This window comes from Schistocerca cancellata, chromosome 1, assembly GCF_023864275.1.
Source record: "Schistocerca cancellata isolate TAMUIC-IGC-003103 chromosome 1, iqSchCanc2.1, whole genome shotgun sequence".
NCBI classification, from domain to species: Eukaryota; Metazoa; Arthropoda; class Insecta; order Orthoptera; family Acrididae; genus Schistocerca; species Schistocerca cancellata.
In genome coordinates this window covers 763,623,299-763,639,811 of record NC_064626.1, presented here as the reverse complement: position 1 = coordinate 763,639,811, position 16,513 = coordinate 763,623,299, and the positions used below count along the sequence as shown (strand labels likewise).

The following is a 16,513-nucleotide window of genomic DNA, read 5'->3' as shown; positions in this document are numbered from 1 at the left end:
GTAGACTTAGAGAAAGCTTTTGACAATGTTGACTGGAATACTCTCTTTCAAATTCTGAAGGCGGCAGGGGTAAAATACAAGGAGTGAAAGGCTATTTACAATTTGTACAGAAACCAGATGGCAGTTATAAGAGTCGAGGGACATGAAAAGGAAGCAGTGGTTGGGAAGGGAGTGAGACAGGGTTGTAGCCTCTCCCTGATGTTATTCATTCTGTATATTGAGCAAGCAGTGAAGGAAACAAAACAAAAATTCACAGTAGGTATTAAAATCCATGGAAAAGAAGTAAAAACTTTGAGGTTCGCCGATGAAATTGTAATTCTGTCAGAGACAACAAAGGACTTAGAAGAGCAGTTGAACAGAATGGATAGTGTCTTGAAAGGAGGATATAAGATGAACATCAACAAAAGCAAAACGAGGATAATGGAATGTAGTCGAATTAAGTCGGGTGATGCTGAGGGGACTAGATTAGGAAATGAGACACTTAAAGTAGTAAAAGAGTTTAGCTATTTGGGGAGCAAAATAACTGATGCTGGTCGAAGTAGAGAGGATATAAAATGTAGACTGGCAATGGCAAGGAAAGCGTTTCTGAAGAAGAGAAATTTGTTAACATCGAATATAGATTTAAGTGTCAGGAAGTCGTTTCTGAAAGTATTTGTATAGAGTGTAGCCATGTATGGAAGTGAAACATGGATAATAACTAGTTTGGACAAGAAGAGAATAGAAGCTTTCGAAATGTGGTGCTACAGAAGAATGCTGAAGATTAGATGGGTAGATCATATAACTAATGAGGAGGTATTGAATAGGATTGGGGAGAAGAGAAGTTTGTGGCACAACTTGACTAGAAGATGGGATCAGTTGGTAGGACATGTTGTGAGGCATCAAGGGATCACCAATTTAGTATTGGAGGGCAGCGTGGAGGGTAAAAATCGTAGAGGGAGACCTAGAGATGAATACACTAAGCAGATTCAGAAGGATGTAGGTTGCAGTAGGTACTGGGGGATGAAGAAGCTTGCACAGGATAGAGTAGCATGGAGAGCTGCATCAAACCAGTCTCAGGACTGAAGACCACAACAACAACAATCATAGAATAAACATATGTTTTTGAAAGCTCTTGGATTGTGCCTTCTAGTTGTTCAAAGAATGTTTTTATTTAACTTTTTGTGCTAGGTACAGGCCAAATGCATAGTACATCTTCCATGCAGTTTTTATTCCCACTGCAGCAGCTTCAATGCTCACTTCACTAATACATTTTATGCTATTTTGAATGGCATAATTTGATTCACAGCTAGAGAAAATAAAAACCTCACCATCTTTATGCAATGTTCTGCGAAAGTTATTTACATTTGCAAATTTTTTAAGTTGGTAATCTCCATCTTTTTTTAGCCTATGTTCTGGTTCTATTATAATATTGGCCTATATTCCTGTAATTTCACCTCTAATTCATCTGCATTATTATTTGTGTACTAAATGTTCTGGTGAAGTATTCTAACTGTTGTCCTTAACTTCAATGATTTCCATTTCTGTGATGTGCTAAGCACTTTACTAGCTCCTTGTGCTTGTTTTACACTGGACTTATTTTCTTTGGGTTGTGCCACTAAAACTGAACTATCGCTTTGCAATATGTCTGAATTCCTAACAACATTTTTAAACTGGTGACTGAGATGAACAATTTCATTTACATATTTTTCTGAGGGCTTCCTCCGCTTAGAATGACATATAATTGGCAGGTTACAATCAACTTTTTGCCATTTGGAAGCCTTTTCAATAGTCTGTGGTAAGGTGTTTGGATCTGTATGCAGGGACCGAATGAGCAGTTTTTATTAAATGCACATTCTTATATAATGTTCTCTGGCCATATCATCTGTTGCAAGGAAGCTTGTGTTGGGGAAGGCCTGGCAGATTCTTCTAAACTATATAGAATATTTGCTTTCTATATTGCTTCACTTATACATGAAAAACTAACAAGATCACATCTTTTAGAAATACCCGTAAAAATTACTTGATGTTTGTGTAGACCATGGAGTTCTCATGTAAACAATGAGTGGCTTTATTGAGTTAGTTTTGGTAGATATCATTTGACCCTGCTATTAGAAAAATGTGCTGGGTAAAAGGGATCATTGGTGGGGCTGTTCTTTATTACTTTGCCCATGGAAGCTTCTGATTTGACAAAACTTATCACCTTAACATTCTGTTTATATCATAAAGTTTCATCAACTTTTCTGCCATGGTTATCTGCATTATTATGTGATGATTATTTTGCATTGTTTTCTTTGAGGTTATTTTTGTACTTTTATCTAATTTTAGATTTATGTGGGTAGTATTTCCAGTCATGTTCTGCACAAAAATGGAGTGAAGTCTCACAGTACACCTCACAGAATTTTACACATGTTATTTCATTTAGTGTATGGCTATTAATGTCTACTATTGATCTTTAAAACAGATAAATTCTTAGTTGTAAATACTATAATTTCTCCAAAACCGCTAGTAAAATTCCAGAGTGTGAAACAAGATCTGTGATATTATAACTAGAAATTATTATATATCTATTTGGAAAGGTGAAACTGGTACCTATACATCTGTAATTAGTACAGCTATGAAACCAAATTATAGTATCTGAAACAATTTTGAAAATATTTTAGATGAACAGTTTAGATGAATCCCCATGTATGTTAGACTAGTGACATTGCAGTAGTTTACTTACACATCACTTTATGAGAGGGCAACATTCCTATAATGATGAAGCAGATGCTAATAAAATATGTCATTTAACATACAAAACAATAATTTGTAAGTTTTGTAGTTATGTATCTGGAGTTATTATCCATCACGCGATTTAATATTTTAATGATTTCACATAATTACAAGATGTACAACTTTGCTTCCGCTGTTTTTTACCCAACATTTGAGGCTTTAATGAAATAAATTGGTTACACATGTATCATTAAAAGTATTTTCCATCACTGGCCACTACTTTCTCCCATCTTTTGGGCAGTGTACAAATCCTGCATCAAAAAAATTGTTCACCTTTTGAAGCAATGCATGAATCGATCCAATTTGTGACTTCTTCATGAGATTGGAAGTGTTGGTCAGCCAGACCATGTGCCATTGATCTAAACAGGTGATAGTCACAGGGAGCAATGTCTGGAGAATGGCAGGTGGGGTAGGACTTCCCATTTTAACATTTTAAAGTACGTTTTGACCTCTTCTGTAATGTGGGGTCGAGTGTTGTCGTGCTGCAAAACCACTTTATCGTGCCTCTCGCTGTATTGCGGCCGTTTGTCTTTTAATGCTGTGCTCAAACACATTAACTGCATTGATAACAAGTACCTGTGATTGTTTCACTTGGTTTTAACACCACATAGTACACGATGCCGAGCTGGTCCCACCAAATGCAGAGCATGATCTTGGAGCTTTGAATATTTGGTTTGGTCATCAACGTGGAAGCATGGCCAGAATATCCCCATGATTTTTCACATTTAGGGTTATTGTAATGAACCCATTTTTTGTCTCCTGTCACAATGTGATGTAGAAATCCCTTCTGTTTTTGCCTCTAAAGCAACTGTTCACAAACACACACATGCCGTTAAATGTCTCTTGGTTTCAGGTCACACGGGACCCAAGTTCCTTCTGTCTGAAACATGCCCATAGCCTTGAGATGTTTTGAAATTGCTTGCTGTGTCACTCCCACTAATTGTGTCAATTCTTCTTGAGTTTGACACGAGTGTTCACTCAGTAATGTCTTCAATTATGCATCTTCAAAAACATTCTCGCTTCCACCACTACGTCGGTCTACGACGTTAAAATCACCATTCTTGAAGCATTGAAACCACTCATGACACATTCTTTCACTAATAGTGTCTTTACCATATGTACTTGAGAGCATTTGATGAGACTCAGCTGCTGTTTACTTCATACTGAAACAAAACAGTAACACCTCCCACAAATGACGAGAATTAGGCTCATAAATTGACATTTTTAATCAAGAACAACTTTATGATGCAGACACAAATTGACTAATGTTTGAATGAGGTTATGTTGACTGAGGTCCAAGCTAACTGCCTGATGTCTGTGATCTGTTTTTTTCAACTGCTATATAAAGTTGTCGCCACGTACCGGCAAATGGTGGAAGCAAAATTGAACACCTTGTACATACTCACAGGGTTTGCCTCCTACGTTGTGTCTCTGACAAAATAAAAGGCCAGCTTCAACTAGTGATTTTAAGGAATTTCTAATAATTGTAAGGGGATGCAGAAATATTCTATATTAGTCTCTACTGGCGTTAAAGATATGAGCTGTTTCAAATGTGACCTTGGCAGCATCATTCAAATTTAAGTTAAATGAATGGGATCACAAAGCATGATAAAGATGCTTGAATCCATATTTCTACTTTTACTGTGCAAGCCATTATGTTAAACAGGCATACCTTGAATGACTATTCATAACATGACAGAAATCATTTAGATTATAGTTACTAAGTTATCCTTTTATTATTTGAAATTAAATAAAAGCAACATTTACTACTAGATTAGTCAAATGCTGTCAAGAGTACAATAAACTTCTTAATATTACTATATTTGCTACTGCATTGTTGATCAATCAGGTGGAAAATATGTTGAATAAACCTTATACATTCGCTAAGAGTCAAGAATAAGAGGCTGCTCCAACGTCCCCAGAATTTGACCACTGGAATACGTGCACACACACTATATGCCTTGTTGGACTGGCTTGCTCTATGTTTGCCAGCATTGTGGTGAAACGTTTTCTGTTTTTGTACTCTGTTTTAAGAACTAGAAGTTTTACCTTATAACTAAAAGATTTCAAAGAAAAGATTTCATTGAATGTTATTTAAATTCATCCAAGAAATGTTTAATACAAGATATACCTGACCAGGTTGATTGCAGCAAACTGTAGAACATCCTGTTTCAGGATTATCTGTTGACTTGTATCCAGCAACTGTTGGTAGTACGTCATCCATATTAAGGAGAAAGAGCTAAAAAAAAGGAACAATATTTGTCAAAGATAATAATTCTTATATCAAGTAAGTTGATTTAGTGTAATATTTCTATATACATGTGTTTTGAACTTCAGCTACACTACCTGAAATTCTTATTGAAAATGCTAATAGAAAAGATTTAACATGTATAAGACAATTTCTGTCCAAATATTTACACAATAACTTGCAATTTTTGGTTAATCATGCAAACAATCTTGCTGACAGGATAGAACTTAGAGCACTCAGTTACTTATAAAAGGAAGACTGTGATGTGCAGATGACATTCATAATAAAGATAGATGTCAAGATTGAATGTGAAAATTGGTCAGCTGCTGTCAAAGAGAACATATCCTTCAGTTAGAGTGACTGGTCCAATTATCAATGGGCAAACTTTCAAAACAATGGTTTGATGGAACAAAGATTAAAGGTGACAACGTCTTATCTTCTACAGCTACATCTACTTACAAACCGTGCAAGCCAGTATACAGTGCATAACAGAGGGTACCTTCTGCCACTACTAGTCATTGCCTTCTATATTCCACTAGCACATGGAGTGAGAGGAAAACACCTGTCTATATGCCTCTGTAAGAGCCCTAATTTCTCTTATCTTGTCTTTGTGGTCCATGAAAAATGTATGTTGGTGGCAGCAGAATTGTTCTGCAGTCAGCTAGAAATTTCAGTTCTATAAATTTTCTGAACAGTGTTTCATGAAGAGAATATTGTCTTTCCTCCAGGGATTCCCATTTGAGTTCAGAGCATTTCCATAGTACTCACATGTTGATCAAACCTACTGATAACAAATCTAGTAGTATGCCTCTGAAATGCTTTCAGGTATTCCTTTAATCCAGTCCTGTAGGGTCCCAAACACTTGAACAGTATTCAACAATGGTTTACTTTAGTGTTCTATATGTACTCTCCTTTATAAATGAGCTATGCTTTTCTACAATTCTCCCAACAAAATCAAAATTGAGCACTTGCCTGCCATACTACCAATCTTATGTGATTGTTCCATTTCGTATCACTCTGCAGTGGTACGTGGTACACCTAGATATTTAACTGATGCAACCATGTCAAGCAGCACACCATTAATACTGTACTCCAGCATTACATGGTTCTTTTTCCTACTCCTTTGGATTAACTTACTTTCTTTCTTTCTTTTTTTTTTTTTCTTTTTTTTTTTTAATTTTAAAAAAGCAAGCTGTTGTTCATCACGCCAAACAGAAATTCTATCTCAGAATCCTGAAACATCTTATAGTCATTCAACAATAACACTTTTCCATAATACACCACAGCATCATCAGCAAACAGCCACCGATTGCTGCTTGCCGTATACATCAGATTGTTTAAGTGCATGGAGAGCAAGGTTGTCCAGCCATACTTCTCTGGGGGACTCCTGTTAGTGCCCGGTCCCGGTCCCGCATGGAGAGCAAGGTTGTCCAGCCATACTTCTCTGGGGGACTCCTGTTAGTGCCCGGTCCCGGTCCCGCACACCGTTAGGCCGTCTTCCGCTCACGCCCCAACATCGTGCAGCCCGCCTCCAGTGGTGTCACGACAGGCGTGAATGGAGGGACGAATGGAGACGTGTCGTCTTCAGCGATGAGAGTCGCTTCTGCCTTGGTGCCAATGATGGTCGTATGCGTGTTTGGCGCCGTGCAGGTGAGCGCCACAATCAGGACTGCATACGACCGAGGCACACAGGGCCAACACCCGGCATCATGGTGTGGGGAGCGATCTCCTACACTGGCCGTACACCACTGGTGATCGTCGAGGGGACACTGAATAGTGCACGGTGCATCCAAACCATCATCGAACCCATCGTTCTACCATTCCTAGACCGGCAAGGGAACTTGCTGTTCCAACAGGACAATGCACGTCCGCATGTATCCCGTGCCACCCAACGTGCTCTAGAAGGTGTAAGTCAACTACCCTGGCCAGCAAGATCTCCGGATCTGTCCCCCATTGAGCATGTTCGGGACTGGATGAAGCGTCATCTCACGCAGTCTGCACGTCCAGCACGAACGCTGGTCCAACTGAGGCGCCAGGTGGAAATGGCATGGCAAGCCGTTCCACAGGACTACATCCAGCATCTCTACGATCGTCTCCATGGGAGAATAGCAGCCTGCATTGCTGCGAAAGGTGGATATACACTGTACTAGTGCCGACATTGTGCATGCTCTGTTGCCTGTGTCTATGTGCCTGTGGTTCTGTCAGTGTGATCATGTGATGTATCTGACCCCAGGAATGTGTCAATACAGTTTCCCCTTCCTGGGACAATGAATTCACGGTGTTCTTATTTCAATTTCCAGGAGTGTATATTGTGAGGCTACAGTGAAGATCTCTAGCTCTTTAAATAAGTGTCTGCAGGATGATCTTCAATGAGCTCCAGCAATTATTCTGATTACACGCTTTTGTGCAATGAACACTCTTTTACTCAATGATGAGTTACCCCGGAATATGATGCCATAGGAAAGCTGATAGATTAAAACTGAAGAAACTGCAAAAAGGCGGGAATTTAAGGAGATGGGACCTGGATAAACTGAAAGAACCAGAGGTTGTACAGAGTTTCAGGGAGAGCATAAGGGAACAATTGACAGGAATGGGGGAAAGAAATACAGTAGAAGAAGAATGGGTAGCTTTGAGGGATGAAGTAGTGAAGGCAGCAGAGGATCAAGTAGGTAAAAAGATGAGGGCTAGTAGAAATCCTTGGGTAACAGAAGAAATATTGAATTTAATTGATGAAAGGAAAAAATATAAAAATGCAGTAAATGAAGCAGGCAAAAAGGAATACAAATGTCTCAAAAATGAGATCGACAGGAAGTGGAAAATGGCTAAGCAGGGATGGCTAGGGGACAAATGTAAGGATGTAGAGGCTTATCTCACTAGGGGTAAGATAGATACTGCCTACAGGAAAATTAAAGAGACCTTGGATATAAGAGAACCACTTGTTTGAACATCAAGAGCTCAGATGGAAACCCAGTTCTAAGCAAAGAAGGGAAAGCAGAAAGGTGGAAGGAGTATATAGAGGGTCTATACAAGGGCGATGTACTTGAGGACAATATTATCGAAATGGTAGAGCAGTTGAACAGAATGGATGGTGTCTTGAAGGGAGGATATAAGATGAACATCAACAAAAGCAAAACGAGGATAATGGAATGTAGTCGAATTAAGTTGGGTGATGTTGAGGGTATTAGATTAGGAAATGAGACACTTAAAGTAGTAAAGGAGTTTAGCTATTTGGGGAGCAAAATAACTGATGCTGGTCGAAGTAGAGAGGATATAAAATGTAGACTGGCAATGGCAAGGAATGCGTTTCTGAAGAAGAGAAATTTATTAACATCGAGTATAGATTTAAGTGTCAGGAAGTCGTTTCTGAAAGTATTTGTATGGAGTGTAGCCATGTATGGAAGTGAAACATGGACAATAACTAGTTTGGACAAGAAGAGAATAGAAGCTTTCAAAATGTGGTGCTACAGAAGAATGCTGAAGATTAGATGGGTAGATCACATAACTAATGAGGAAGTATTGAATAGGATTGGGGAGTAGAGAAGTTTGTGGCACAACTTGACCAGAAGAAGGGATCGGGTGGTAGGACGGACATGTGACATGTTCTGAGACATCAAGGGATCACCAATTTTGTATTGGAGGGCAGCGTGGAGGGTAAAAATCGTAGGGGGAGACCAAGAGATGAATACAAGCAGATTCAGAAGGATGTAGGTTGCAGTAGGTACTGGGAGATGAAGAAGCTTGCACAGGACAGAGTAGCATGGAGAGCTGCATCAAACCAGTCTCAGGGCTGAAGATCACAACAACAACAACAGGAAAGCAGAGAATGAAAATAGGGATGGTAAGCTAATTTACTCAGATGAATATTGCCAAAATTTGCAATGACCCTAATAGCATAAGTAGCTGAACTCAAATGCTTCAGCAGACCCTCAGTGTGTTTTTTCCAGTTCAACCCCTCATCAATGCATACACCTAGAAATTTTGAATATGCTACCTTAGCTACCGATTTCTGATCGAATTCTATAATTATCAATGGTGTCATTCCATTTACTGTGTGGAACTGTATATACTGTGTTTTGTAAAAGTTTAATGAGAGCCCATTTGCAGAGAACCACTTAATGATTTTCTGAAAAACATCATTTACAATTTCACCAGTTAATTCTTGTCTGTTGGGTGTGATAGCTATACTTGGATCGTCGGAAAAAAGTACCAGCTTTGCATCTTCGTGAATATAGAATGTTAAGTCATTAATATATATTAAGAACAGCAGAGGACCCAAGACCGAACCTTGCGGTACCCGATTCTTGATTGTTCCCCAGTTTGAGAAATCATCAGTTTTTTGCATATTATGCTTATTTCAACTTTCTGCATTCTTCCAGTTAGGTATGATTTAAACCATTGGAGCACTGTTCCATTCATACCACAGTACTTGAGCTTATCTAGAAGTATGCCATGATTTGCACAATCAAAAGCCTTTGATAGATCACAAAAAATCCCAACGGGTGACTTCCGGTTACTCAGAGCAATTAATATTTCATTAGTGAAAGTATATATAGAATTTTCCATTGAAAAACCCTTTTTGAAACTAAACTGACATTTTGTTAAAACTTTATTTTTACAAAGATGTGAAGCTACTCTACAATACATTACTTTTTCAAAAATTTTGGATAAGGCAGTCAGAAGAGAGATTGGGCGGAAAGAAAATCCACAAACTATATGATGTTACATTGCAGATGACTTCCATCTATAGGGACTTTATTTTGTTGTCATGAAATTCCTGTAGCACAGTTCTTACGATAATGTATATTTTAATGACAATGGAACAGTTCCTTGTTTATTCCCTGCAGTCATCACCAAAATGTGAAATGTGTATTGTATGATGAAAACAACATTTTCCATAAAGCAGGCACATCTGACAAAAGAAAAATTAATGCACTCATGTACTTCATAGTAATTACTAGTATTAGTTAGGCAAAATTGGGATGGTGTAAGAAATGGTCATGGCCATTGTTTTGCATATTTTGCAGACTTGATCAAATTTGTAAAACATTATGATGCAGACTGATGTGACTGAAGTTTAACAATGCTATTCTGCAGGTAAACCTGAAATGACAAAAGAGTTTTCAAAACTTATACTGTCTGACAAATGTATTGAAAAATGCTCCACACTGCTGAAAAATTTTTTTATGAAGAGGCTGAATGACACTACTAGTTCTGGGTGGAATTCAAGTTATATTAACAGTCTTTTTGTCATCCTACTAAAGACAGAGGTCTAGGCCAAGGGTCCAACAAAAGCAATGAATTATTTTCTGGAACTGGAGAGAAGACGTTTTGGATGCAATACTGAAACTTATTTGCTTCAATTTTTCTATGTCAATTACAAGATTTTTGCAACTAAACTTTTGCTTCTTTTAAATCTTTCTTTTTTTTAAATTTTTGGTCCTTATTTGCCTTTGCTTCCCGAAGATAGTGATTAAGTTGTGGAAACAGTAATATATTGATATTTATCACTGGCATTGTTGCATATGAATGTGACATAGCATTCATTGACTGCAAAGTGGCTCTGTCTTTCTTCACTCGAAATGATAAAGTGTGAGTTGCATGAAATCTGACTGATTGGGTTTATACACAGCATTTTTGGGTAACAAGAAGTTTTGTCTTCATGTCAGGTATGAATTTCTCTTTAGTATTAGCTATTAATGACTTCTCCTCTACATGTTTAATTGAAGTTATGTCTTCCTTTTCCATGTAATTCCCTGGACTAGGAGAAAGAAGCCTGGAAATCAATGATTTCAGCTCAGTTGCAATTCACGGGGCCCAGTTTCATAATTCTCCCTTGGTAATGGTGCACTGACTCTACTGAGCTGTTCCAAATCTTTAGAATAGATTTTCTTTCACAGTCCTCTGAGTTTCATTTTGACACATATTTCATAGTTCATGTAAGTCTTTCTTCCAGTTCTGCAATTCATGTTCAGATGTATGGTGTCTGTTCTTTTGGACATGTCTGAAGGATCAGACACCATTTTGATCTATCAACCATTATGAATTAAGACACAAAGGAATTACTGATATTGGCTGCAAGCCAGTATCAACTGAAATTAACCCGCGAGCACTCGCACTATGAGCATTCTGCTCACACAAATTTTAAATCAGCATTTTGTCAACAATGCCTTCAGAAATCTCGATCGCTCAGTAGCAGGGTTTTGTACGTCCCCTGACACGCACAAACTGTTATCATTGCACCAGTACGCGGGTGTTGCTCACAGATATCATTTGGTTGGGCTGATCATCATTACATGGAATTCTGCTCATCATGCGAATGTTGACCTAAGTATGTCTATTGTGTTTTTTTAATTATTTACAATAGCTAAGTATCTACAGAAGAATGCTGAAGATAAGGTGGGTAGATCACGTAACTAATGAGGAGGTATTGAATAGGATTGGGGAGAAGAGAAGTTTGTGGCACAACTTGACTAGAAGAAGGGATCGGTTGGTAGGACATGTTTTGAGGCATCAAGGGATCACAAATTTAGCATTGGAGGGCAGTGTGGAGGGTAAAAATCGTAGAGGGAGACCAAGAGATGAATACACTAAGCAGATTCAGAAGGATGTAGGTTGCAGTAGATACTGGGAGATGAAGAAGCTTGCACAGGACAGAGTAGCATGGAGAGCTGCATCAAACCAGTCTCAGGACTGAAGACCACAACAACAAGAGCTAAGTATCTACATTATGAGCAAACCAACATTATTTAGTATTTATATAGATGAATAGAGTAGAAGAAAGATTTTAGGTGTGGCTGGAAGAAGACAACCTAGAAGATGTTGCACTAGCATCTGTTAGAGCCGATAATACCAAAAGTGACCTAGGCAGTGAACACAGAGATCAGTGTACTGAAATGGAACAGTCGCCAGATGAAGTAGAGGTGGAAATGTCTTTCATCCAAGCATGAAGTCAGTTATATTACTTAGGCAAACAAACAAAGTGGAGTTGCAATCCAGGGCATTCCAGTCTGAGGACAAGATCTCATAATCTTGTTATTGGTAGACAAGAGATAAAAGCTGTGGCAAAAGATGCCAAAGATATTGTAGACTGTTTTCTTTTTTTTGTAAATGAAGAAATGCTGACTGACATAGTAATGTATATGAATATTTAGGAGGAGTCGGGGCAGACCAAGGAGAAGGTACCTGGATTCAGTTAAGAATGATTTTGAAGTAATAGGTTTAACATCAGAAGAGGCACCAATGTTAGCACTGAATAGGGGATCATGGAGGAATTTTATAAGGGGGGCTATGCTCCAGACTGAACGCTGAAAGGCATAATCAGTCTTAAATGATGATGATGATGATGAAGAAGAAGAAATGCTGACTGACATAGTAATGTATATGAATATTTGTATTAGAAAAATGAAGGCTGAATTTTTAAGAGAGAGGGATTGTAAAGAGACTGATATTATAGAACTGAAAGCGTTTATTGGCATTTTGTACATGGCTGGTATAAAAAAATGTGTCATTTGAATGTGCAGGAAATGTGGGATAAAGATGGCACAGTTCCTGATATTTTTCGAGCTGGTTCATGGTGTGGGTTCCTGTAGTCATGTTCTAGTTCATGAACCATGGGCAACGTATGAGTGGCCAAGTAAGTGGTCCTGACAGTCGGGATACCAGTTACTTTGGAATAAGGCTGGGAATCTCGGGCATATTCTGAGTCGTGTCCATCTTTGTGCTCATACAGCAAAGACTACCAAATCCACCTGTTAGTCCCTCAGCCGTTAGGGGTAAAACCCAATGGGACTCGGGGCAAGTAAGGCTAGCAACCTGCTTCCCTGGTACTTTAAATATGATGCTGGCAACAATCAGAGCAAAATGCCTCGGACCTTTGGAGGTGACAGAGTCCCACCTCTAACTGACAAACTAGGGACTCCTAAGATACAACTTGGCATCAAATGGTAATGAGATGGGGAGCTATTAATATCAATGGGGGCTACTCTCGGAAGAAGGTAGAGCTGCCAGAGGCTGCAAGTAAGATGGGACTGGACATTTTAGCTGTTAGTGACATTCGGGTAAGGGGTGAGAAAGAAGAGGAAGTGGGAGAATACAAGGTCTACCTGTCAGGAGTCAAAGCAGGAATAGCACAATGGGGTGTAGGGCTTTACATCAGGAAAGAAATGGAACCCAGCGTAGTTGCAATAAGGTATGTAAACGAACGACTGATGTGGATAGATTTGACAGTGTCTAGCAAGAAAATTAGGATTGTGTCAGTATATTCGCATTGTGAAGGGACAGATCAAGATAAGATGGATAATTTTTATGAGGCACTCAGTGATGTAGTTGTTAGAGTAAAGGACAAGGACAGTGTTCTGCTCATGGGTGATTTTAACGCCAGGATTGGAAATCGAACAGAAGGGTATGAAAAGGTTATGGGTAAATTTGGAGAGGATATGGAGGCCAACAGGAACGGGAAACAACTCTTGGATTTCTGTGCCAGTATGGGCTTAGTAACCACAAACTCCCTTTTTAAACATAAGAACATTCACCGGTATACTTGGGAAGGCAGGGGAACCAGATCTGTCATTGACTATATAATAACAGATCAGGAATTCAGGAAGGCTGTGAGGGACACACGTGTATTCAGGGGATTCTTTGATGACACTGATCATTATTTAATCTGCAGTGAAATTGGGATTGTGAGGCTGAAAGTGCAGCAGGTCAGGTCCATATGTAGGAAGATAAGAGTGGAGAAACTTCAGGATAAGGAAATCAGGCACAAGTACATAACAGCGATCTCCGAAAGGTACCAGTTAGTTGAATGTAGTCAATTACAGTCATTGGAAAAGGATTGGACAAGGTACAGGGACACAGTACTAGAAGTGGCTAAAGAATGCCTTGGAACAGTAGTGTGTAAAAGTAGGATGAAGCAAACAGCTTGGTGGAATGACACAGTCAAGGCAGCCTGTAAAAGGAAAAAGAAGGCATATCAAAAATGGCTACATACTAGAACTCAGGTAGACAGAGAAAGTTATGTTGAAGAAAGAAACAAAGCCAAACAGATAATTGCATCATCCAAGAAGAAATCTTGGGAAGACTTTGGAAACAGGTTGGAGACTATGGGTCAAGCTGCTGGAAAACCATTCTGGAGTGTAATTAGCAGTCTTCGAAAGGGAGGTAAGAAGGAAATGACAAGTATTTTGGACAGGTCAGGAAAACTGCTGGTGAATCCTGTGGATGATGGAGGGAATATTTTGAAGAGTTGCTCAATGTAGGTGAAAATGCGATAAGTAATGTTTCAGATTTCGAGGTAGAATGGGATAGGAATGATGATGGAAATAGGATCACATTTGAGGAAGTGGAGAAAATGGTCAATAGATTGCAGTGCAATAAAGCGGCTGGGGTGGATGAAATTAAGTCGGAACTCATCAAATACAGTGGAATGTCAGGTCTTAAATGGCTACACAGGATAACTGAAATGGCCTGGGAGTCGGGACAGGTTCCATCAGACTGGACAAAAGCAGTAATCACACCAAACATTTTTACATGGAAACATGGAAACAGAAAAGATTGTAACAACTACAGAGGTATCTCTTTAATCAGCGTTGTGGGTAAAATCTTCTCAGGTATTGTTGAAAGGAAAGTGCGAGTATTAGTTGAGGACCAATTGGATGAAAATCAGTGTGGGTTTAGGCCTCTTAGAGGTTGTCAGGACCAGATCTTTAGCTCACGGCAAATAATGGAGAAGTGTTATGAGTGGAACAGGGAATTGTATCTATGCTTTATAGATCTAGAAAAGGCATATGACCGGGTTCCTAGGAGGAAGTTATTGTCTGTTCTACGAGATTATGGAATAGGAGGCAAACTTTTGCAAGCAATTAAAGGTCTTTACATGGATAGTCGATGTTATTCAATCTGTATATTGAGCAAGCAGTAAAGGAAACAAAAGAAAAATTTGGAGTAGGTATTAAAATCCATGGAGAAGAAATAAAAACTTTGAGGTTCACTGATGACATTGTAATTCTGTCAGAGACAGCAAAGGACTTGGAAGAGCAGTTGAACGGAATGGATGGTATCTTGAAGGGAGGATATCAGATGAACATCAACAAAAGCAAAATGAGGATAATGGAATGTAGTCGAATTAAGTCAGGTGATGCTGAGGGAATTAGATAAGGAAATGAGACACTTAAAGTAGTAAATGAGCTTTTGCTATTTGGGGAGCAAAATAACTGATGATGGTCGAAGTAGAGAGGATATAAAATGTAGACTGGCAATGGCAAGGAAAGCGTTTTTGAATAAGAGAAATTTGTTAACATCGAGTATAGATTTAAGTGTCAGGAAGTCATTTCTGAAAGTATTTGTATGGAGTGTAGCCATGTATGGAAGTGAAACATGGACGGTAAATAGTTTGGACAAGAAGAGAATAGAAGCTTTCGAAATGTGGTGCTACAGAAGAATGCTGAAGATTAGATGGGTAGATCACGTAACGAATGAGGAAGTATTGAATAGGATTTGGGAGAAGTTTGTGGCACAACTTGACCAGAAGAAGGGATTGGTTGGTAGGACATGTTCTGAGGCATCAAGGGATCACCAATTTGGTATTGGAGGGCAGCGTGGAGGGTAAAAATCGTAGGGGGAGACCAAGAGATGAATACACAAAGCAGATTCTGAAGGATGTAGGTTGCAGTAGGTACTGGGAGATGAAGAAGCTTGCACAGGATAGAGTAGCATGGAGAGCTGCACAAACCAGTCTCAGGACTGAAGACCACAACAACAACATGGATAGTCAGGCAGCAGTTAGAGTTGACGGTAAATTGAGTTCATGGTTCAGAGTAGTTTCAGGGGTAAGACAAGGCTGCAACCTGTCTCCACTGTTGTTCATATTATTTATGGATCATATGTTGAAAACAATAGACTGGCTGGGTGAGATTAAGATATGTGAACACAAAACAAGCAGTCTTGCATATGCGGATGACTTAGTTGTGACGGCAAATTCGATTGAAAGTTTGCAAAGTAATATTTCAGAGCTAGATCAGAAATGTAAGGACTATGGTATGAAGATTAGCATCTCCAAAACGAAAGTAATGTCAGTGGGAAAGAGATATAAACGAATTGAGTGCCAAATAGGAGGAACAAAGTTAGAACAGGTGGACAGTTTCAAGTACTCAGGTTGCATATTCTCACAGGATGGCAACATAGTGAAAGAAATGGAAGCGAGGTGTAGCAAAGCTAATGCAGTGAGTGCTCAGCTATGATCTACTCTCTTCTGCAAGAAGGAAGTCAGTACCAAGACTAAGTTATCTGTGCACTGTTCAATCTTTCGACCAACTTTGTTGTATGGGAGCGAAAGCTGGGTGGATTCAGGTTACCTTATCAACAAGGTTGAGGTTACGGATATGAAAGTAGCTAGGATGATTGCAGGTACTAGTAGATGGGAACAATGGCAGGAGGGTGTCCACAATGAGGAAATCAAAGAAAAACTGGGAATGAACTCTATAGATGTAGCAGTCAGGGTGAACAGGCTTAGATGGT

At 39.1% G+C, this 16,513-nt stretch overlaps 1 protein-coding gene across 4 annotated transcripts in view; it reads right to left on the bottom strand.

Moving 5' to 3' along the window:
• The window catches only part of LOC126186823 (uncharacterized), a 298,174-nt gene that overhangs the window by 63,261 nt on the left and 218,400 nt on the right, over positions 1 to 16,513 (bottom strand). For all 4 annotated transcript variants that reach the window (XM_049928246.1, XM_049928247.1, XM_049928245.1 and 1 more), the window contains exon 5: positions 4,883 to 4,990. In XM_049928246.1, the coding sequence (XP_049784203.1) occupies positions 4,883 to 4,990 (108 nt within the window). The remainder of the gene's footprint in view (positions 1 to 4,882; positions 4,991 to 16,513) is intronic.